Genomic DNA, 23,491 nt, shown 5'->3' on the forward strand with positions numbered 1-23,491 from the left:
AGTTTGCACTTGGTATATTTTCTATGCTGACCCCAGAGTGCTCTTTGGTTGTCATTGCCAGTACAGATAACATAGGAGGGTTAAGTAGATCTAGATACCTGGGCAAAAGCTGATTTTTCTCTGAAGCTGCACTTTAATGCACATTATTGTTGCTCATGTTACATGTTTTCTCCTGCTGTTCCCTTGTCTGATTCTGACCATTTGCTGCTGAATGTTTAGCTTTCTTATCTCTATTACTGTATTGTTAATTGACAGCTCTCCTGTTTGTCCCTAGCTGTCCTTACCTTATCAAACACTTCTGAGGAAATATAATTTGCATTTCATTAACTAAGAAGTGATAAGTGATTTTTCATGCTAAATGATTCACTAGGTGCTGTGCAAATACCCCTTTCATGCCAACACAGACGCCTTCAGCTGCCAAGTGCACATGTATCAGGTCAGCCAGTTTCATAGGCACAAAGATGCTGACAGATGCCCATTAACTAGTCAGTTATCCTGGCTAGAAACCAAACTCTGCTTCGGTTCCGAGGTACTAGTTTCAAAGTGGTTTTCCACTTTAGTCCACTTTCACACTGGCGTTTTGGCTTTCCGTTAGTGAGATCCGCTCAGGGCTCTCACAAGCGGTCCAAAACGGATCAGTTTGCATTCTGAATGGAAAAGGATCCGCTCAGAATGCATCAGTTCAGTCTCCATTCCGCTTTGGAGACGGACACCAAAACACTGCTTGCAGCGTTTTGGTGTCCGTCTGATGAAACTGAACCAAACGAATCCGCCCTGACACAAAATGTAAGTCAATCGGGACGGATACGTTTTCACTGACACAATCTGGCACAATAGAAAATTGATCCGTCCTCCATTGACTTTCAATGGTGTTCAAGACGGATCCGTCTTGGCTATGTTACAGATAATACAAACAGATCCGTTCTGAACTGATGCAGATGGTTGTATTATCTGAACGGATCAGTCTATGACGGATCCGCACAAAACGCGAGTGTGAAAGTAGCCTTAAAAATAAACTACCAAAGTTATTCAGTGAAGTCACGTGCGACTTCACGAATAACTATCTTCTGCTCATCGGAGCCCATACATTCTAATACTGTACGGAGACGAATCTCTGTACAGTATTATTCCGAAGTTTTGAACGAAGCGACTTCAAATGAAGCATCCGAAGCTCGCTTCGCTCAACGCTAATTGTGGTATGTAAGTGGGCCTTAAAGATGCCCATACTCATTAGATAGAAGGTGAATGGCATAGGGATTACCAACCAGACCTTATGTGTCAGTTCGAATTGTCTTTTACAGTCGGACAATGGGTCTGGAAAAATGTCTCCAGAAATGGAAGTGTTTGACCATGGTATTATATGTTTAAATTGCCCTTTTTTTCTAATGCAAATGGGCACTTTAGTGCTACCATACACATTAGACTAACAAAACTGCAGTAATACAATAGAACATAGCAAAGTCCAAGCTAATACTCTACCAGACTAAACTGGCAGTAATCAAATGAAGGACAGGAGCTTTCCAGTTCACGTTCTTTTGTGTCTTTTAAGGTAGTATTCAGATCTGAATGAAAATATTTTAATGAAATCAATATGTAGCAGTACAATAGCTATAAAGATTTTTTGGGAAGAAAACTATTCAGACTGTGTAGATCATTTGGCTTTGGCTCAGGCTCCCCCTTTGTTTCCTTATTTCAGTCAGTAAGTGCTCTCTCTTTCTATCTAACATGTGCTGGATTTTTCCTCCTCCCACCAGCAGCTCTGAGCTGCCTCACTAGGATCCTCTTTCCTTGCTAACAATCTCCAGGGAGCCAGTGTGGGAAGCACGTATTTCCTCCTCTTCCTACAATGCACAAAACTTCTCAGATTTACACTACACAAGAGTTGCTGCACCTTGGGTATCTTCAATCTGAAACGGAGAGAAGAGATTAAGTTGTGGCATGGACATCTGGCACCATCACTGAAGTTTAACTGCAAGCTGTGCAAACTTGGGATGACTTCTAGACCAACTGTAAAACTTGTGGTTACCATGGACCTATGAGTGCCTGCTAATGTGGGCAGATCTTCTCTACTGTACAACCACATCTGGTCACCCCACAAGAGGGTGGACATCAGTAGTTGGATCTCTGAAGCACAGAAGAAGAATTCTGCCTTGCACAGTGAGTGTTGATGTTCGCAATGGCTATGCGTGTTATCTACAGTCATTTTTGATCTGCTAATCAGTAATGTAGGAGTTAACAAGATGTTAAGAAACCGGAGCTCCTGCACAAACCTGCTGATTGTGTCCAGTCCTGGAAGGGATTTTATAAGCCTGAACAAGGGGAGGGGATGCTCAGCACTGGGTTAACCTATACAAAGACCCAGGTGAGATGGAGAAGTCTACATTTTTGGTGGTGTTGATATTGGTGACTTTCACGGTTTGTTGGAGTGTGGAGAAATGTCCAGAACCATGTGACTGTCAGCATCCACAACATATACTGTGCTCCAACAGGGGGCTATTTTCTGTTCCAAAATCCAGCCACTTTGTGAGCCCAACTGCAACAAAAACCTACAGCTTGGGAGGGAATTTTATCGACAACGTAAGTGCCGAAGACTTTTCAAATTATTATAATTTACAGAGGCTTGACTTGCAGTACAATCAGATACAGTTCATTCACCCCAAGGCATTCGAGCAGCTCACTCACCTGGAAGAACTGTACCTTGGCAACAACGGTCTTTCTACACTTACTACTAATGCTTTCTTGCCACTTAAGAAACTTAAGGTCCTCAATGTGAATAGCAACCAGCTTCACAATGTCAGTCATTCCAGCCTTGCTAACTTGGTGTCACTTGTTAAGTTGAGACTGGACAGTAATAGTATCCAGATACTGCATGGCTCCCCTTTCTTGGGTCTTTCAAATTTGCTTTATTTGCATCTGGAAAACAACAAAATTAAGAATATCAGTAAAAATGCTTTTGTAGGACTTGTAAAATTGCGTTTATTGAGCTTGTCAGGAAACCCCTTGAATTCTTTGAGACAGCCTATATTTTTGCCATTGCGCTCTCTAAGCACACTAACCATAGCTGGAAATAATCTACAACAACTGGGACCAGGTGTTTTCAATGGATTACAAAGGCTTTCCAAGCTCATTCTAAGTTCAAACAGGATTTCTATGCTACATAGCAAGGCACTTCAGGGGCTTAGGATGCTGCAAGAACTGCAACTGGATGGCAACTCCCTGGCCCAGCTCCCTGGGGGCCTCCTGACATCACTGCAAAGTTTAGAAGTGCTGAACCTGAGCCGCAATGCCCTGTCAACAGTGCACTCTGGAACTTTTAATGGACTAAACCGGCTAAGGGTTTTAGACTTGCAGCACAATATGTTGGACTTTCTGCCTGGGGATGTTTTTTCTGGAAATCCAACTCTTTACCGGTTACAGTTGGATGGAAACCAGTGGAACTGTAACTGCCACTTATTGGGGCTTAAGCACTGGATTCTGGGGACCCTGCATTCTCGTAGCCGCATGCTAACTGTGTTTGTGCAGTGCAGGGAACCTCGGGAAGTTGCAGGGAAATATTTAGACTACCTTGATGATACCTATTTACAGGGAGTCGGAGGTTGCACACTCAGCACCATACCTCCAGGACTGGCTACCACCATGCACCACCAGGTTTTAGATTTGCACCAGGTAAACCAGAGGACAAATGATGATACAAGTATAGAACCATTATACCAGACAATAAAAACTATTTCCAAGCTTCATTTATCAGCTACTCAGTCAACACTTTCATCTGGAGGCTTCACTTTACTTCAAACCCTGGCATCAGTGCAAAAGGTGTCGGGCACAAAGGGACCTCTTAACATGAAAAGGCAAAGTGGTACTGGACGTCGGAAATCACCGCAGACTGATAAAAAGACTTCAATTGGATCCAGGAATCCTTATGGAATTAAACAGAACTTGATGAACCTCAGTCAACAGCATCCAGGGACTGAAAGGCAAAACCTCGATTCATTCCAGACTGCAACTGAGCCATTAACACAGCTACATCTCAAGCAAGCTGAGGCTCAAATCCCAACATCTCACAAGTTGCCTCATAGTATCCCCACAGCTGAACCATTTTACGAGTCTACCCATGAAAGAGAACAGCCTACTGCTGAAGCTGAGCAATCACAGGTCACTAGTACCTTGCAATCACCATCTGGAATGTCACAAAATGATGATTTGGGCCCAAAATTGAGACAGGCCATTCTAGTATCAGAGACCTTGCATCAAAGTCAGCATGACACCTTGCAGCCATCATTTGATTCTGCTCATCATGGCCACAGTGAAACATTGCACCAAGTTGCTCCTTTAGGCCTCTCTGACCCATGTGAATTTAACAAGCTACATCTATTGAATCTCTCGGTGGAATCTGTAGGAAGTAACACTGCTCGTGTACGTTGGCAGACTTCAGTCTCTCATACCCATGGGCATGTCTTATTCAGGGTGCTGTATGAGCGTTTTGGACAGAGTGGTCGTTTTCAGCGCTTTGTCTATCCCAGGGGCCATGCAGAATCTTTAACTTTACTGGAGCTAACAGGAGATACCCCATATTTAGTGTGTGTTGAGAGTATAATTAATGGTCGAGCTTGTCCTGTGGCCCCTAGGGAACATTGTGTAGGGCTTGTGACTTCACCTTCAGAAGATGAGCGCCCTATACTTAATTACCAAATGTTAGCCTTGGGGCTACTAGCCCTCAATGCTTTGCTGCTTTTGCTAGGTTTGGTTGTCTGGATTTCTAGGAAAGCACGTAAGAAATGGTGCCGTAGAAGAGCCCCCGTTCATGTACGTCAAATGTACTCAACACGTCGGCCCTACAGGTCTGTGGGTACTGGAGTTTCCACTGATTTCTCAGGTTTTCAGTCCCATCGACCTCGCACTGCAGTGTGTGCTCTAGGAGAAGCAGACCTTATGGAGTTTCCTGGCTGTGACCGTTTCAGAGAGGGAGGGAATCTGCACAGAGATGATCTCCTGCAGAGGTTCACAGACTGAGCAGCCATGACTTAGTCACAAAGATGGTTTCTGCACTAGGCTGCAACACGTACATGAGAGCAATAATATTCTACTAATAGGTCATGTGTACAGTACCTGGGAGGAAGCAGTGTCCAACTTAATGAAAGGGTGTTCATGATGATGCAATCACAACCACCAAAAGCAATGAATGATCAATGCAATATGTCCAGCCTAAGTGTGACTTTGGGTTACACCATTGGCTTATGGTGCATCATTACAAATCATATGACGCAATATGGTACACATTGATGGGATTTTCTTGATAACGCTAAATAAGTTGAAATATATGTATAAAGTTCACAATCTGTTTTGTGTCCTCGTATTGGTTGACGTGCTGCCACAGATATTGTCTCTAACAGCATTACAATTAATGTTGAGTGAAGCGTCGTTCAAAACTTCGGAATAATACTGTACGGAGATCCGTCTCTGTACAGTATTAGAATGTATGGGCTCCGAAGAGCCGAAGTCAACTATTCACAAAGTCGCGTGTGACTTCATTGAATAACTTCGGTAGTTGGTTTTTAAAGCGGAAAACCACTTTAAAACTTGAAACTAAAGCCCACACATTCTAAGGCTACTTTCACACTAGCGTTCGGGTGTCCGCTCGTGCGCACCGTTTGAAGGGGCTCACGAGCGGCCCCGAACGCATCCGTCTGGCCCCAATGCATTCTCAGTGGAGGCGGATCCACTGAGAATGCATCCGCCTGCCAGCGTTCCGCCTCCGCTCCGCTCAGTGAGCGGACACCTGAACGCTGCTTGCAGCGTTCGGGTGTCCGCCTGGCCGTGCGGAGGCGAGCGGATCCGTCCACACTTACAATGTAAGTCAATGGGGACGGATCCGCTTGAAGATGACACTATATGGCTCAATCTTCAAGCGGATCCGTTCCCCATTGACTTTCAATGTAAAGTCTGAACGGATCCGCTCAGGCTACTTTCAGACTTAGAAAATTTTCTAAGTAATAATGCAGACGGATCCGTTCTGAACGGATGAAAACGTCTGCATTATCAGAGCGGATCCGTCTGATGAAACATCAGACGGATCCGCTCCGAACGCTAGTGTGAAAGTAGCCTAATACTGTACGGAGACGGATCTCCTTATGGTATTATTCCAAAGCTTGCTTCGCTCAACTCTAATTACAATGTTAGAAGAATCTCTGGTACTAAGTGGCTTCACATGGTGTTTGTATGTCTTCTCTGAATTGTAGCTTTCTTTGTGTAGTCCCTGTTACAGTATGGTTTCTACATAGTATCAGCTAGTGGCAGTCATCTCCCACACCAGGAAATGTCAGGCATTCTGCTAACAGGTGTTAGTTGTCAAATGAGTGACTGGAAGTACACTTTCATGGTACAATTTGTCATTCCAAATCTTTGATGTACAGTGAAACCACTTTGAACAAAATTGCATTGAAAAGTATTCATCTAGAGGAATGGTCTTCTCCAAGAAGATGGCCAGTATGCATAATATATGGTGGAACTGAAAATTCAATCTGGATAAAGGGTGGAATTCTCAAAGAGGTGACATGTTGGGGAGATTTCACTGTACTTTATTTTTAATTCAGTGTCAAATGTTACTGTAAACTCTTATTTCCATATGTTACTCTAGGGTGGGGCTACACGGCGGTCTTGGCATCGACACCTGTTGCACTACCATAGATCACTGTGTAGCAGTGCAGCCGATGAAGTGAATGGGGGCTAAGCGTGATTTGCAAATGGTCATATCCCCGATTCCAGAATTACATTGTTGGAATTTTTGAGATTCTGGGGTTTTGGTACGGCTACTTACAGCCCCATTCAGTTCAATGGCTGCACTGCTACACAGTAATCTGTGGTCACGCAGGGAGTGGCATTGGCCAAGATCGCTGTGTAGACCCAGCCTAAATATTGTGTGATGGGGACTTATGGTGACTTGGTGGAAACATTTAGTACCTGTTGCACATGGGTGTTTATCTGGTAATGACATGTGCATAAGATGTGACACAAGGGTGAGATATTCACAGCAAGGAGCCTTACTAATTCCCTAAATAAACTGGTACCTTTTCTGATGATCATGGATGTGAGGTCCTCTATCTATGGCGGGAATTCTGGCGGTCTCACTTGTAGGCTTTGACCATGTATTTAGAAAGTGAATGTGAGGAGAGAGATCTGGCACAGGCCTGTCTATGCAACGGTAGGCCTTCTGCTATAGTAATATATATACAGTATCTTTGCAGCCTCTTGTATAGGTGAACTTATACCCTAATGCTTCCGTCTACCACCCAAAAGTCTGTACCTGCTCTCATTGAAGTCATTAACAGAGTATCACAAAGGTTGAGCATGTTATCTGCTCACAATTTGTAATCAAGGGTGTGTATAATATAAGGGCAGCCATTGCTGGTGCTATGGAGCGCTCAGGTAAGGGGCTCTATCTACAGGCACTAAAATTTTAGCAAAGATGAGTGTTAAAATCAGACCAACAAGCACTGTGCTGCTTAAAACTGAATTAACAAAAATGAAAATAGGAGCAATATGAGCCATAAAGATAACAGTACATGCTAAAGCTGGCGCTGGTTCTCATTACCCATATCTTATTGGGGCAGCTCAGCTTGTTTGCCTCCTCCTTGCCCCCCTTTTAAAAAAAATAAGATTTCATGCAGTTGGGGCCAGTGAGATTTGTGCAGGTTTACAATGCAATTGGAAAAGGGGGATACAGCCAACCTGAGCTTTGGCCTTCATATTTACAGGCCTGATGGCAACCACAGGGTCTTCTTCTATGATTACACACTCCTTTGGCAGGAGGTTCACATGTATCAGCTAATGGCTGCCAAATAATCCTCATGGCTGAGGACAGTATTTTGTATCCCATAATGAATCCCAGAACAGATTCTGATCCATCTAAAGGGGCCTAAACACATAGGAGCAAAGTCAGCTGAACCTCTTGATTTTGGTGGCACTGGACTGCTATCTTATGTGTATGGTGGTGTAGTGGCTTGAATTTCCAGATGCCCAACTTTATTCTCATGGGAGGTATACCACAAAGGTATCCGGCAGCAGCTTACTCCCCTCTTCCCTTAGAGAACACCATCAGTGGAGAAGTCAGGAGGACTAGCAGTCAGCCGACAGCTATTGAAGGTGTCTGACCAGCTTTAGGGACCAGCTGCACAAGTGTCTGTGAGAGATATGTGGTTTTCAGATCTTATCCAGAATCAATTGAAACGTTACTTGGGAAAGAGTATGTTTGGATTCTTGCCCATAGCAATTCAAAGGGTTGTACAGGTCAGAAACAGCTGTTTTCTACCACCATGTTTTGAGACTAGCATTGCAACTCAAACCTACTGAATTGATTGGCCACACAACCCATGGTATTTGAAGAAAACGCTCATATTTTGCTAATCTGGTACAACCCCTTTATGTCTATGCTAACTTTTTCCAATCTTGCTCAGATTACATCATTCATTAATGTGATCGGTGGCTATAGTTGGTTTTCCTGTGGTTCTCCAGCAGTTGCAAAACTACAACTCTCATCATGCCCCGACAGTCTGCGGCTGTCAGGGCAAGATGGGAGTTGGTTTTGCACCCACTGGAGATCCCTAGGTTAGACCATTACAGTGTTTTAGCGTTGTACTTATATCTCTTTTGATATGTGGAAAAATATTATTGCTGTTTCCAGTATTATATTTCATCCAGGCGTGCCTATTCATTTAATCAATCTGGGGGTTAACACCCTCAAGTGTTTACATGCTTCTCAGCGCTCTGGTTCCTTCAAGGATCCAGCCAATGCATACATCACCAGATTCTTCTACAATGCAATCATGGTAACAGTTTCACTGCCAGTTGTATTGCATTGCTCTGAATTCTGCTTTTAGTCGCATCTGCCGTGCACAGAGCTGAATACATGTGCAATACATGGAAAGTTTACGTAGTGCCTTGTGCTGTGTGACGTGTGCATTGTGTAATGGTTCATTGCAGAATGTATTCTAGGGCCACACATTATTCATACCAACCATTTGCTTCCACTACTTCTTTAGATCAGGGGTCAGCCACCTTTGGCACACCAGCTGCTGCCCTTGTCACTCCCATAGAAATAATGGAGCATTCTGGGAGTTGTAGTTTCAGTACAGATGGAGTGCTGGAGGTTGCTGATCCCTGATGTAGATGTTTGACTTGCACTAAATGGAAGCCATTTATAACTTGGTTGCTGTTGTTCACTATACATAAATGGTACCGGTTACGTTAATGTTACTTTAATTTATTCATATTAATTGCAGCTTACATCATTGACCAATTAGACTTTCTCATATCTTAACAAAGTGCCTTGGTTCCTGTAAACAGGTAATGTGTTGTGGGCTCTATTGCATACAGGCATATACGGTGGAGAGTGGGCCCCAGTACAAAAAAAACCTGAAAATTGGTGCCAACTCCAGGTGGTGGTACATATGCCCAGTAATTGGAAAGTTATGGTGCTTTTTGATCCTCCTACTGGTCTCAAGGGGTCATTGTGGAAGGGGGCTTTGTTTGGGGGTCACTCAACCCCTGATGGAGATAGGACAACCTGATTTGGGCTCCTTTCCTTCATGGGATCTAGAGCAGCCACCCTGACTGCCTCTATTATATACACCCCTGAGGGATACACAGGGTACACCAGTTTATTGTGTGCGGTTTAAATTCTCAGATATCTCCTACAATCCACATCTATTTACTGTATGCAATGCAGCCAAGCATCAAGCCCTGTCTGCTGTGGCTGAAGTATGGGTCTCTTAGGCCACTAATTTTAAGGGTCTACTCTTTTCCATCTTAGTTTACGGTAGATTGAAAGGATATGCCATAAATGTCTGATTGGTGGGGTCAGATTGACAAGACCCTCCCCCCCCAAGCCCATACTGTGCCCCTGTTCCTGGTGTATATAGTTGTGCAAGTGCAATCACTCACTATTTTAGCAAATGGAATATGGAAATAGCCGTTCCAGGTCCAAGGCTGCAGGGCTGTGCTGAATTGGCAGGATATGGGAAATATCTATGCCGGACTGCACATGTGCAAGCTACTTTCCAGCCCTCTGATTCAAAGCCATTTTAGAAGGCTCAATTGCGCCCTCTAGTTATGAGTGGGATGCCCTAGCGTAGGGATCAACAACCTTCAGCCCTCCAGCTGCTGTGAAATTACAATTGCCAGCAAGCACGCTTGTTCTTCTAAGGAGGATTCTGGGAGTTGTAGTTTCAGAACAGCAAGTAAAATGTAATCTCAGCTTAAAGGGGTTATCCCATCTTAGACAGTAGAGGCATATCGCTAGGATATGCCCCCATTGTCTGATAGGTGCGGGTCCCAACTCTGGAACCCGCACCTACAAGGAGAATGGAGCGGAGAACGTTAAGGAGGACGCACTGCGCATGCGCCCTTTATTCATTTCTATGGATTTGCCGAAAATAGCCGAGTGCTGGCTCGGCTATTTCGGTCGGCCCCATAGAAATGAATTGGAGTGGTGGCCGCACATGCGCGGTGTGCTCCCATTCACTTCAATAGGGAGAGGCGGGGAGCTGTGCCTGGTGGTGGACGGACCCCGGGGTCCTCCAGCCACAACTGTCCCCGGCTCCGTTCTCCTTGTAGGTGCGGGTCCCAGAGGTGGGACCCGCACCTATCAGACAATGGGGGCATATCCTAGCGATATGCCCCCATTGTCTAAGATGGGATAACCCCTTTAAGGCCATATTTACATGGGTCTGTTGAATAGATCAGTACAGAGTCAATCTGTGGAGCAATGTACATGGCAAGGTTGATCTGCCTGTATTTTGAATTGTGTCATATTTTAATGTTAGAAGCCATGTTCTCCCCACTGAAGAGTGTATGACTCCTTTGTTTGCACCCATCTGCAGCCATATTTCATACGTGCGACATTCCAGATCCATCTGTGCAGCAGTGAACCTACTTGTGATCATCTTACTTAAAGAGGACCTGACAGCTCTCAGAAACCCTCTCTTGAAACCCTACAGTGGTTCGCGCTCGCACGGAGCGAGAGTGACGTCACTACTATGACTACGGAGAGTCACAGGTAACGATAGCGAATCTATCCGAAACGCGTAGAGAGGTCTTGTGGTACCTGTGACTCTCCGTAGTCATAGTAGTGACGTCACTCTCGATCCGTGCGAGCGCGAACCACTGTAGGGTTTCAAGAGCCGCGCCACCGGCCGGGGCGCGACTCTGTGTTCGATTAGCACCCGATCTGTGTCTGCAGGATCCAGGAATACCCACCGCACCCCGTGTTGTATGAAGCCCATCCACCAGGTAACGCACAGTTTACGGAGTTTGTGGAGTGCTTTTGTACTAGGAGGTGGGGATACTAGGTCTTGCGATTTATACTAGTTAGAGCGCAGTATCATTGATTTTATCATTTTCTTTGTATTACAGTGCGGCAGTTGTGTTGCGGTTCTGCCGCGATACTGCTGCTTTGTAGTGAGGAGGAAGATATAGCGCTTCTGGGATATTTATTAAGTTTACGTAACTAAATGGAGCTGTGAAAGATCGTCTTTAATAGATCTCCAGTGGAAATCTGGAGAGTCTGTTTGTCAAATAATATGACAGTACATTACTATAAATGAATCGCATCACATGCACCATAATATGGTTATTATATGGGAGCAGACGTCCTTATTGAAAGTAAGGAAAACACATACCAGACTGTGAATTTCCATAGTGACAGATTCCCATTTGTGGACCTTATTCCTGTCTAATATTATGAATTTAGCTGTGTTTTTTGTAGACGGTTATTGTTTTATGTATGTATGAGTCACTTATATTAGGAAGGGTCACTCTAGATTGTTAGAACATATGATTGCAGTTTCCAGTGGATATTTGTGTGGCATTGTTTGTTAGAGTATTCTGTATATCGTAATATGTTGGTTTCCATGTTTCTATGAAGGCAAAATCTAGTGAAATACTTTAGGAAACCGCTGTAAATTGGCCCCCCACACTCAGAAGCAGGCTGCCCACCTTCTCAGGCAGGATGCTCATCTCGCCTCATGGCAGATGTGGTCCTGCTTACACACATTAAATAAACATGAGTAAAGTCTCCTACGTTGCCAAACACCTGTTGGCATCACCTGCGGCTGGGGTGTGATGAAGAGGGCATTAGATAGGCCATGTTGGATTTCAATGGCCAGAGGTGTTGTCCCAATATGTGTCATCGACATGCTTATTTTTTTGTTTTCCAGTATTTTGATATGAATGGCCTATACTTTGTCCACTACACAATGGATGGAGATGTGCAGTTCCGATGCTTACATCCTGCACCATAGCTACTCCCGAACAGCTGATTGGCTGGGATATGACACCATATAGTCCATTCATATCAAATACTGGAAAACCCCTTTAAGCCTCATCAAGTTTAGCTTCCGTCATGCTACCAGAGGTGGAATTGGGTACTTGATCTACTTTTTACATAAGGTATTCATGCTGTCCTCCATAGAGGATGATGTTAAAAAAATACAATGTACATTTTAGCTTTTTTTTATTTTTATTATAGCGTATGCTATACTATATATTGCGCCATAATATATCCCGTTCTTCTGGTGTACATTATATAGTACTGCATCTAAAATGCTCTCAAACCTAAGCACAGTCAATTGGGGAAAGTTGTAATGTCTGAATTCGCTAAGCAATGGTTTCACTAAAGATCTATGAATTCGGCAATATAGTTTGTATGTTTACTGCAGATTGGTGCTTTTACTTTCTATGCTATAGTTCATGGTGTTTGTCTTCCACATTTGTACATAATAATGGCTGTGCCTTAGTGGGAGAAATCGCTTATTGATCTTAAAGAATAATACCATAGAGAAACCACTAGAAATGTATGTAATTTGATGTCATCATATCACTGGATATTCTTCCAATGGGAGATGCTGAGATGTTATTTCTACTTGTATTTCTTACATGACGGTTGTAGTATTGAATACGATGGTGCTTGACGATTAGTTAATTATAATTAGTTTGTATTTCATGGAATTAAATACCTTTTTGTTAATAAAAAAATGTGTGTTACTGATTTTTTTTTTATATATTTTTTTTCGAATGTGTGTACAGGTGACAAATAAGTATTATTTAAAACGTATGTTGCTCTGTAATTTCGCACTTATCTATCTGGGATGCTGGGGGCCATGACTGCAGGACCATGCACATCCATACAAACACGCATGTGAACCTGAACCTACATGTTAAGGCCTCTTTCACACGAGCAATACAGATTATGTCAGGATATAAATAAGTGTCTACCTGCCCTACCGCTTTAGTCTCTTGTGCCACTTTTTCAAAAAGAATACCGCTGCTGGGTAATTTATATGAGGGGTAACTGCCCATACCCCGTCAAACAACATGCACATGTATACCAAGGAATACTGAATGATCCCGTGCTGGTCTGGCACTTTACTCTTAAAAAATGTTCACTGGTTGTTTAATCAAAAGAATGTACTTGTCATTGACGATATAGTTGAGTGGAAAACTCGGTCCTACTTGCAGCACTGTAAGATCGTAGTGTCCCTCTTCTGCTTGCATTTGAAGTCGTGCACAGCTCCACACGGTAGCTGACGCGCGCAAGGGGAAGCTGGCAGGTAGTTACTGTGAAGAGACTTCTACGGATGCCTCTGAAGACCAAAAACCTTCAGAAGCATTTCGGAATACTCGTATTCCTTAGTCGGGGATAGGTGTAAGTCCTCCTCCAAAAGATAGGGTATATGTCAGGATCTGTTCACGAAAAAACTGATGGTTTTGCATGCTAGTTGAATTCATTTTGTCTGCCACTGTGTTCAGTGTTTGCATTTTTTCTGTCCGGATTGTATCTGGATAGGGTGCGTTATTCTTCAGGTGCGTGAAAAACGCAAATCACGGAAAAAAATATATAAAACATCCTGCACGATATGATATTGAATGTTGCGGATGTACATGGCTACATTTATACAATCACAGAAAATAATGCACCTGTGCAATATTCATGCTGTCTAATCAGCACCTTGATAGGCCACACCTGTGAGGTGGGATGGATTATCTCGGCAAAGGAGAAGTGTCACTAACACAGATTTAGACAGATTTGTGAACAATATTTGAGAGTAATGGGTCTTTTGTGTATGTAGAAAATGTTTCAGATCTTTGAGTTCAGCTCATGCAAAATGGGAGAAAAACCGAAAGTTTGTTCAGTGTATGTACCAACAAGGGATCTGAATACTGATTCAGAAGGGGCGGCTCTGAAACCTGAGCCAAGGGACAAAATTCTAAAATATAAGACTGACCATATGAACAGTGTTACACATGTGGGGTTCAGCCAAGATCTGTGTAGGTTTCCATATTTCCTCCTACCCCCAAGGATTCAGAAGGACTAGAGCTTGTAAATTAGGTTTTTCTATCTTTTTCTCCTGTCTTATTTTGTCTCTTTTTGTATTTTTCTTTTTTAAGCACTGAACCCTTTTGGTATAAGGGCTCTTTCACACCTGCGTTCTTGTCTTCCGGCATAGAGTTCCGTCGTCGGGGCTCTATGCCGGAAGAATCCTGATCAGGATTATCCTAATGCATTCTGAATGGAGAGAAATCCGTTCAGGATGCATCAGGATGTCTTCAGTTCCGGAACGGAACGTTTGTTGGCCGGAGAAAATACCTTTGCTCCGGCCAAAAATCCGGAACACTTGCCGCAAGGCCGGATCCGGAATTAATGCCCATTGGAAGGCATTGATCCGGCCTTAAGCTAAACGTCGTTTCGGCGCATTGCCGGAGCCGACATTTAGCTTTTTCAGAGTGGTTACCATGGCTGCCGGGACGCTAAAGTCCTGTTTGCCATGGTAAAGTGTAGCGGGGAGCGGGGGAGCAGTATACTTACCGTCCGCGCAGCTCCCCGGGCGCTCCAGAGTGACGTCAGGGCGCCCCAAGCGCATGGGGCGCTCTGACGTCATTCTGGAGTGCCCCGGGAGCCGCACGGACTGTAAGTATACCGCTCCCCCGCTCCTACTATGGCAACCAGGACTTTAATAGCGTCCTGGGTGCCATAGTAACACTGAAAGCATTTGGAAGACGGTTCCGTCTTCAAATGCTTTCAGTACACTTGCGTTTTTCCGGATCCGGCGGGCACCTCCGGCAATGGAAGTGCATGCCGGATCCCAACAACGCAAGTGTGAAAGAGGCCTTAGTGTTTGCTTTAACGTTCGTCCCTGTAATCTCTACGGCTCTATTGCCTTGTAAAGTGTGTCATGCGTCTGATTGCTGCAAGATAGCGTGTATCTGTGGGTGAATGGACAGTTTTGGGGTATGATTTATGCTCAATTTGCAGCCTGAGTGAAAGGAGCGCAAGATTGAGTGGACTAAATTAACCCCTTGCAGGGCGTCATGTGCTAGGGCAGTACATACGGGACATCCCCTTTGCTAATAAAAATAACATCACTGGTATTGCTGCATTCCAAAATGCCTGAACTATTACAATGTAGAAGTTTGTATCCTGTTCAGTGAGTGCCATGTAAATCAAAATGAGTTAATCACTCGCCCCACAAAGAAGAGCCTTTGCACAGCTTCGTAGACAGAAACATAAAAAAGTTATGAGTGTTAGAATATTGTTCTGTAAAGAAAAAAAAAAAGGAAAAGAAAATATTATATAAATTTTGTATCGCAGTAATCAAGGGCGTAACTGCGATAGTGGAAGACTATGCAACTGCTATGGGGCCCAGGGCAAGTGGGGGCCCAGTCTTAGTTGGGATTATCTCATCTTCTACTGGAGTCGAAAACTTGGTCAGGACTCTACCCTCTAAAGCAGGGGTACTCAACTAGTTTTATTAAAGGTCCACATACCTGGGTCTGCAGTCAGGTGAAGGTCCGAGCTGAATGCCAACAGTAAAGATGCCATGCGATCATGTGATCCATGCGCGTGGGGCGCTCTGACGTTATAGTGGAGCGCCCCGGGTAAGTCCCAGAATTAGTAATGGCCACATTAGTGCCCCAGTAAGAATAATGCCCCCAGTAAGAATAATGTCCCCATTAGTGCCCCCAGTAAGAGTAATGCCCCCATTAGTGCCCCCCTTCTCTGCTTTTGCAAAAAAATAAAATAATAATTTGCATTCACCTGGCTGCGGTGAACATTCGCTGCTGACTGCAAGCTCAGGACCGGTGCTCCAACGTGATGACGTCTTGTAGGTCCTGTCCTGAGCTTCTAGTCAGCAGGGAGTGTTCTCTACAGCGTGAGCAAATGGAGGTGGAGGTACCGTAATTTTATAAATTTTTTTACTAGCACAAGTTGCGGTGGAGGTAACGGCTGTACTAATGGGCGTTCCATGATGGAAGCGCTCATTAGTAAGATACTTTCACACTTGCAGAAGGACGGATCCGACAGGCTGCTCACCCTGTCAGATCCATTTTGCCACTGCTTCGCCGTGCCGCTGCTCTGTGCCCATCGACTATAATGGGGATGGGGGCAGAGCTACGGCTAAAAGTACTACATGTCCGACTTTTTCGTCTGGCGGCCTCACACCGTGCACTGCCATGCTGCACCGTAGCTCCACTCCCGCTATAGTCAATGGGGAATGGCAGTCCGGCGAAATAGCGGCAGGACGGATCTGACAGGGTGAACAGCCTGTCGGATCCGTCCTGCCGCAAGTGTGAAAGTACCTGAACAGTCCTTACAGGAAAATTCTGGCACCGGCAAGGGAACTAAAATACCAGCCTTGCTGGTGAACTACTGGCCGGGTGGCAACCCAAGCCACAGAACAGACATATGATAGTTTTGTTCCGCATCCAATTCCCATTATTGGGGGATTGGATGCGGACCCCTTAATTACAATGGGGCGACAAGAGATGCAGACAGCACACTGTGTGCTGTCTGCATCTTTTTCCGCTCCATTGAAACTAAGGGGTCCGCATCCAATGCCCCAATAATGGGAATTGGATGCGGAACAAAACTATCATGGTTTGATGGGGCTTAATCACTTTATTTAATCAGGTTACCTAAAGAAGATGGCCCAGGGGAGATGGGAACATGACACTGGAGTCAGTGACGTGTTCCCGCCTCTCTGTAGCCCTCTCCACGCCCCCCTTCCTTCCCAAATGTGACATTTATTTCATTGGTGGCAGTGGTGATGTCCCTCCCCTCTCCAGCAGCAGGTAAGTGTCCTTTGGAGCTTGAAGCTCCCTTACCTGCTGCTGCTGCTGCAGGGGAGGAGGGACCTGTGAGCGCACTGAGGGAGAAAGCTCTGGTGCCTGCATGTGGAGGGAGCCGTCTCTCACTGCGCCCCTGGGAAGGAGGAAGTTTGCCGGTAAGCTCCGCCTCCTGCACGTACCAGAGTGTGCAGGAGGAGGAGCGCTATATGTGGAGGGAGCCGGCCTGTCTCACTGCGCTCTGGGACAGGAGGAAGTGCGTCGGTAAGCTCCTCCTCCTGCACGGCACAGTGTGCAGGAGATAGTGATGGGAAGTTCGGATCTTTTAGGTGAATCGGTTCATTTGAATCAGCTCATTCGGATCAGAATCGGATCTTCGGTTCACTTGGCGAGTCAGACTGCTGAGCTGACTCGCAAGTGAACTGAAGACTCTAGGTGCCGGTGCGCATGCGCAGCTGCTGACTCAGTCAGTGACACTGCAGTGAGTCGGCTCTTCAGCTCTCTGAAGTTGAACTCGTCTCTGATTAGTATTGAGTGAGTCAGGAAGAGTGATTTTTTTATAGTAAAGGGAAGCTGAGGCTGACGTTGGACAGGCGGACAGGAGGAAGCTGTCACTGTGGTGTGCAATGTGAATTGTTGTCTGTTGTGCATTGTTCCCCACAGTGACAACAGTCTGACACTGACAGTAGTACAACGAACCAAGTGATGTGAAATGTGAATGCACAGGGAAAACTATGTGCTGAACTGTGTCATCTGTCCCTTCTCTTATCTCTCTGCTCCTGTCCCTTAATCTTATCACTGCTGCAACAAGAGCCGACAGCCTCAGTGTAACCTGTTCTACAGTCTGACTCACGGCTCTTCTAACTCAATGAATGGAATGAGTCACTAACGGAGTCGGATCTTTAGGTTCTTGTGACTCATTCCATTCATTTAGACTCCCTGACCCTGCACTACTCCGAGGACTGGAGTCAGAGCTGCTAGTGTGCTGTGCTGGCCTCGCCCCCTCAGCTCTGGTCGGTGATTGGTTGGTGGGCGGGGAGGGGTGGGCTAGCAGAAGCAGCTTCCACTCTAAGATCATATTACGCTCCTCCCGAGTCCCTCCCTCAGGCTCCTGCTGCCAGCGTGAGGTGAGCTGAGCGTCTCTGTCAGCATTGCTGTGTGCTGTGACTGAGCTGAGCCGGTTCAAACGGATCGGATCACTCTGAACTGAATCGATTGGAGCAGCGCTCTGAAGGATGGCCGGGGTCCGGACAACTGGCGGCCGCGGTCCGTATTTGGACCGCGGTCCGCCAGTTGAGTACCCCTGCTCTAAAGGAACAACTTTTAGTAAATGAGGCAGTGGAAAAAATGGCCCACGGGTCATTGAAAAAGGTTTAGGCAGAAACCCTTCTGTCCTGTGTGGGGGGCCTGGTTTGATCCTTGCTATGGGGTCCTTACTTCTCTATGTACACCACTGCTTACAGGTCATTTGATATCGCACAATGTTCTGAATAGACATACATATGTAGCAGAGCTGAGTTTGTAAGTTGTCACCAGTGATATTCTGTTCCCTTATGACTTTATGTAAGCCCATGACATTAGAAGGCTTCACCCTCCCAGACATTTATGGTAAACCAATATACACTGCTCAAAAAAATAAAGGGAACACTTAAACAACACAATGTAACTCCAAGTCAATCACACTTCTGTGAAATCAAACTGTCCACTTAGGAAGCAACACTGAGTGACAATCAATTTCACATGCTGTTGTGCAAATGGGATAGACAAAAGGTGGAATTTATAGGCAATTAGCAAGACACCCCCAATAAAGGAGTGGTTCTGCAGGTGGTGACCACAGACCACTTCTCAGTTCCTATGCTTCCTGGCTGATGTTTTTGTCACTTTTGAATGCTGGCGGTGCTTTCACTCTAGTGGTAGCATGAGACGGAGTCTACAACCCACACAAGTGGCTCAGGTAGTGCAGCTTATTCAGGATGGCACATCAATGCGAGCTGTGGCAAGAAGGTTTGCTGTGTCTGTCAGCGTAGTGTCCAGAGCATGGAGGCGCTACCAGGAGACAGGCCAGTACATCAGGAGACGTGGAGTAGGCCGTAGGAGGGCAACAACCCAGCAGCAGGACCGCTACCTCCGTCTTTGTGCAAGGAGGAACAGGAGGAGCACTGCCAGAGCCCTGCAAATTGACCTCCAGCAGGCCACAAATGTGCATGTGTCTGCTCAAACGGTCAGAAACAGACTCCATGAGGGTGATATGAGGGCCCGACGTCCACAGGTGGGGGTTGTGCTTACAGCCCAACACCGTGCAGGACGTTTGGCATTTCCCAGAGAACACCAAGATTGGCAAATTTGCCACTGGCGCCCTGTGCTCTTCACAGATGAAAGCAGGTTCACACTGAGCACATGTGACAGACGTGAGTCTGGAGACGCCGTGGAGAACGTTCTGCTGCCTGCAACATCCTCCAGCATGACCGGTTTGGCATTGGGTCAGTAATGGTGTGGGGTGGCATTTTTTTGGAGGGCCGCACAGCCCTCCATGTGCTCGCCAGAAGTAGCCTGACTGCCATTAGGTACCGAGATGAGATCCTCAGACCCCTTGTGAGACCATATGCTGGTGCGGTTGGCCCTGGGTTCCTCCTAATGCAAGACAATGCTAGACCTCATGTGGCTGAAGTGTGTCAGCAGTTCCTGCAAGACGAAGGCATTGATGCTATGGACTGGCCCGCCCGTTCCCCAGACCTGAATCCAATTGAGCACATCTGGGACATCATGTCTCGCTCTATCCACCAACGTTACGTTGCACCACAGACTGTCCAGGAGTTGGCAGATGCTTTAGTCCAGGTCTGGGAGGAGATCCCTCAGGAGACCGTCAGCCACTTCATCAGGAGCATGCACAGGCGTTGTAGGGAGGTCATACAGGCACGTGGAGGCCACACACACTACTGAGCCTCATTTTGACTTGTTTTAAGGACATTACATCAAAGTTCGATCAGCCTGTAGTGTGTTTTTCCACTTTAATTTTGAGTGTGACTCCAAATCCAGACCTCCATGGGTTGAAAAATTTGATTTCCATTTTTTTATTTTTGTGTGATTTTGTTGTCAGCACATTCAACTATGTAAAGAACAAAGTATTTCAGAAGAATATTTAATTAATTCAGATCTAGGATGTGTTATTTTTGTGTTCCCTTTATTTTTTTGAGCAGTGTATAAATGGGGTGACTGCTGGGGCCCCTGATTCTTATTGGTGCACCTGCCCTCTGATGCCTGGTAACAACTCCCATCCCTGTAGGCTATATCATTATAGAGGTCACTCCCCCCCCCCCCCCTCATGCACAGGACCATGCTTTCACCCATCTGCTATCTGCATTTATTGCAGACAGCACACTGACTATGGGGCCACTCGCACCTCTGTATTTATTTTGCAGATCTGTGTGGCCGTTCTGTAAATCATACAACATGTCCTGTCCTGATCCCACCAGAATAGCCATTCCTAGTAGCACCAGCAGTGATCATCTTTTACGCTATATTAAATGGGCACAATCCCCTCACCCTACTCTTTACCCGCTCAGATTTCTTTTCACACATTCATGCAGTGGTTTTTATTTCAACATGGGTTTTGATCCTGCCCATTTCAGTGAGGAGTTTGGATGTGAATTTGATCACGTCACTTATTCTTTTCCAAGCCGAGAAAAATTATACATTGCAAATTAGGCTACTTTCACATCAGTGTTTTTGCTGGATCCGTCATGGATCAGTTTATGAACGAATCCGGTTGTATTATCTTTAAAATAGCCTAGACGGGTCCGTCTCTAAAACCATTGTAAGTCAATGGGGGACGGATCCGTTTTCTATTGTGTGAAAATGGATCGGTCCCCATTGACTTACATTGTGAGTCATGACGGATCTGTCTTGCTCCGCACCACATCGTGGACAGAAAAACGCATTCCATTTAGTTAAATTCAGTTTTGTCCCCATTGACAATGAATGGGGACAAAACGGAAGCGTTTTCCCCCGCTATTGAGATCCTATGACCAGTGGCGTACTGCCAATATAGGCAGACCATGCAGCTGCAATAGGGCCCGTGGCACGGGGGGGGGGGTGGTCCCGGAGTGCATGGAAGGCCCTGCCCCCTACCTCTACTCTGCACACTCAGCCACTTTATATACATAATTTACTTAACTAATTATTATGGGGCATTGAGGCAGCCCGTAGCCCGACCACTTGTCTTCCGTTCCTATGCTCAGTCAGGGCCCACCTTTTGTGAACAGGTAGCACGCGGAGCGCCGCCAATGTCCTGACCCCTCCCTGTTTTAACCTGTCCATGATCCAGGCTCCCAGGCACTGCTTCTGTTGCACTGCACACTGGCCAATCAGCTTTTAGCAGCGCAAAGATCCTGTGCTGATTGGCCAATGTATCTATGGCAGCAGGAGCAGTGGAGCAGGCTCAAGCAGACACAGAACTTTGAGGGAGCGCCCGGCGCAGCAGTCGTTCACTGCGCTCACACGCTGCCCGCCACCTGCCTCATCAGCCACCCCCTGGACTGAAGAACCGCTCCGGCTCCGGTCACTGAACACAGTGCTGGCCCAGAATAAACACTACTGTACTTGCCTGTCAGCATGGGATGGGCCCCTGGCTGTAATCGTCCTGACCCACAGAATAAAGGTAGCTTTTCATTTTTGTTGAATAGTGAACACTGTGAAAACAAAACCCATAAAACAATGGCACAATTGTATTTTTCTATGGATTATTAAATGGTGCTATTGGCCCGATTTGTCCTATAAAACAAGCCATCATACAGCTATGTGAAAGGAATAATAAAAATGATGGCTTTTGGAAGGCAGGGAGTAAAATAACAAAAAATGTGAAAATGGAAAAAAAAACACTATGGCGGGAAGAAGATAAGGTCTACAATTCTGTACTGATTAATTTCTTCATCTATCATTATAGAAACTGTTGATTTGTTTTCCCAAATACATAGCTCCAAATCATCTGTGTTGACACCCCCCATTCTTCCTCACTACACGACCACAGTGCGGAGGTGTAAAAAAGGATCAGCGGTCATGTATGCTTCCTGATAATTAATTTATTATCTATGTGGCTAGACTGTATGAAAATGGTGAATCCCATGTGCCTCTTTTTGGTTTAAGATCCTGTCTAGATCACAGTGGATTTGCCATTCTGAAACCATCTTTTCTTCTATGGGACTGACAAAACAGCACTGCACATGTGTGACCACCAATCCACTCCAATGTGGGGCTTCTTGTAATACATGTTCTAGTGATTGGTAGGAGTGTACAGTATAGGTGATACATGTTCTTTGTAGGAGAACACCTTTTATTGTTACATGGACATATGCATTTGCAGTAGGGCTGGGGGTACTTGCAAATTGTTTTGCTCTCTACTGTTTGTCATGTTATTTAATGTTATTTTATTATGATTTAATATCATGTACACCCAGTATGGTTATGAATAGAAGTGACCAAATTAACAAACTCTGACACAGCCCCTACAGAAAGTTTGAGTGTGGATCCCGAATCGTCCCCATGCTCGGTTTAGAGAGTTCTAGCTAGTAGTGGAAGAGCGAGGAAGCAACTCCATGTACTTTAGTCTTCACTGAACTGGACTAAAGTTGAAGAGAATCACCTGAAGATTTTCTACTGAGAGAGAGATCTTAGTATTTCTAAGGAACTAAAGAAACAAAGAGTGAAAATGAGAAGAAGGTCCAGAAATCCGCATGGCTGAGCATAGGAGTAAAACAGAAAGATATTTGCTGATCACAGCTATTAGACTTTACTGCAGTGAGGGAAAACTAAGACACCCTTCACACTTGGACACAATCTGGCCAGTCGTATCTCAAACCTGTACGCCTCAGTTGCGAATTAGAGCTACTAGCTGAAAAGTAATATTGCAAGCCATAGATTCTGTAGAAAGAGACGTTGAGAGGATAGAGAGGAAAGAGTACCATAATTCTCATCCTTGCTTAAATTCATTGTAAAGGATTAGGTAGCGGGATGGTTGTCTCCTGAGGTCGAATTTTCTCTCTCTTTAAAAGGCACGCAATAAAGTTGCAGTCCACACAGCAGCTTTGTTGAAACTGACCGCAGACAGTTCTATTATGTGGTTAAAATAAAACAAAACGAACAGAAGGGAAAACCTATGCCTGTCCAGCACTGACTAAACCTCAATAGCTCCTGACTAACACAGTGCAGGCCTAGTACCTGGCACCACATGGAAAAAAATCCTCAACAATCTAGTCCATACAACCAGATATGCTTAGGTCTGTGTTCTCACAGATTGACAGCACCTTTTCTTTCCTCCAGGCTGAGAGGCTCAGACCTTTCTTATAGACCTCACGCAGGTGCTCCTAATGAGGTAGTCTAA

At 45.3% G+C, this 23,491-nt stretch overlaps 1 protein-coding gene across 1 annotated transcript; it reads left to right on the forward strand.

Moving 5' to 3' along the window:
* The first annotated feature begins 1,820 nt into the window (after positions 1-1,820).
* On the forward strand, positions 1,821-5,410 carry TRIL (TLR4 interactor with leucine rich repeats). Its single transcript, XM_040433573.1, has one exon. The coding sequence runs from the start codon at positions 2,368-2,370 to the stop codon at positions 5,008-5,010; it is 2,643 nt and encodes an 880-aa protein (XP_040289507.1). The 5' UTR covers positions 1,821-2,367; the 3' UTR covers positions 5,011-5,410.
* Positions 5,411-23,491: the final 18,081 nt, after the last annotated feature.

Source organism: Bufo bufo, chromosome 5 (assembly GCF_905171765.1).
Source record: "Bufo bufo chromosome 5, aBufBuf1.1, whole genome shotgun sequence".
Taxonomy (NCBI): domain Eukaryota; kingdom Metazoa; phylum Chordata; class Amphibia; order Anura; family Bufonidae; genus Bufo; species Bufo bufo.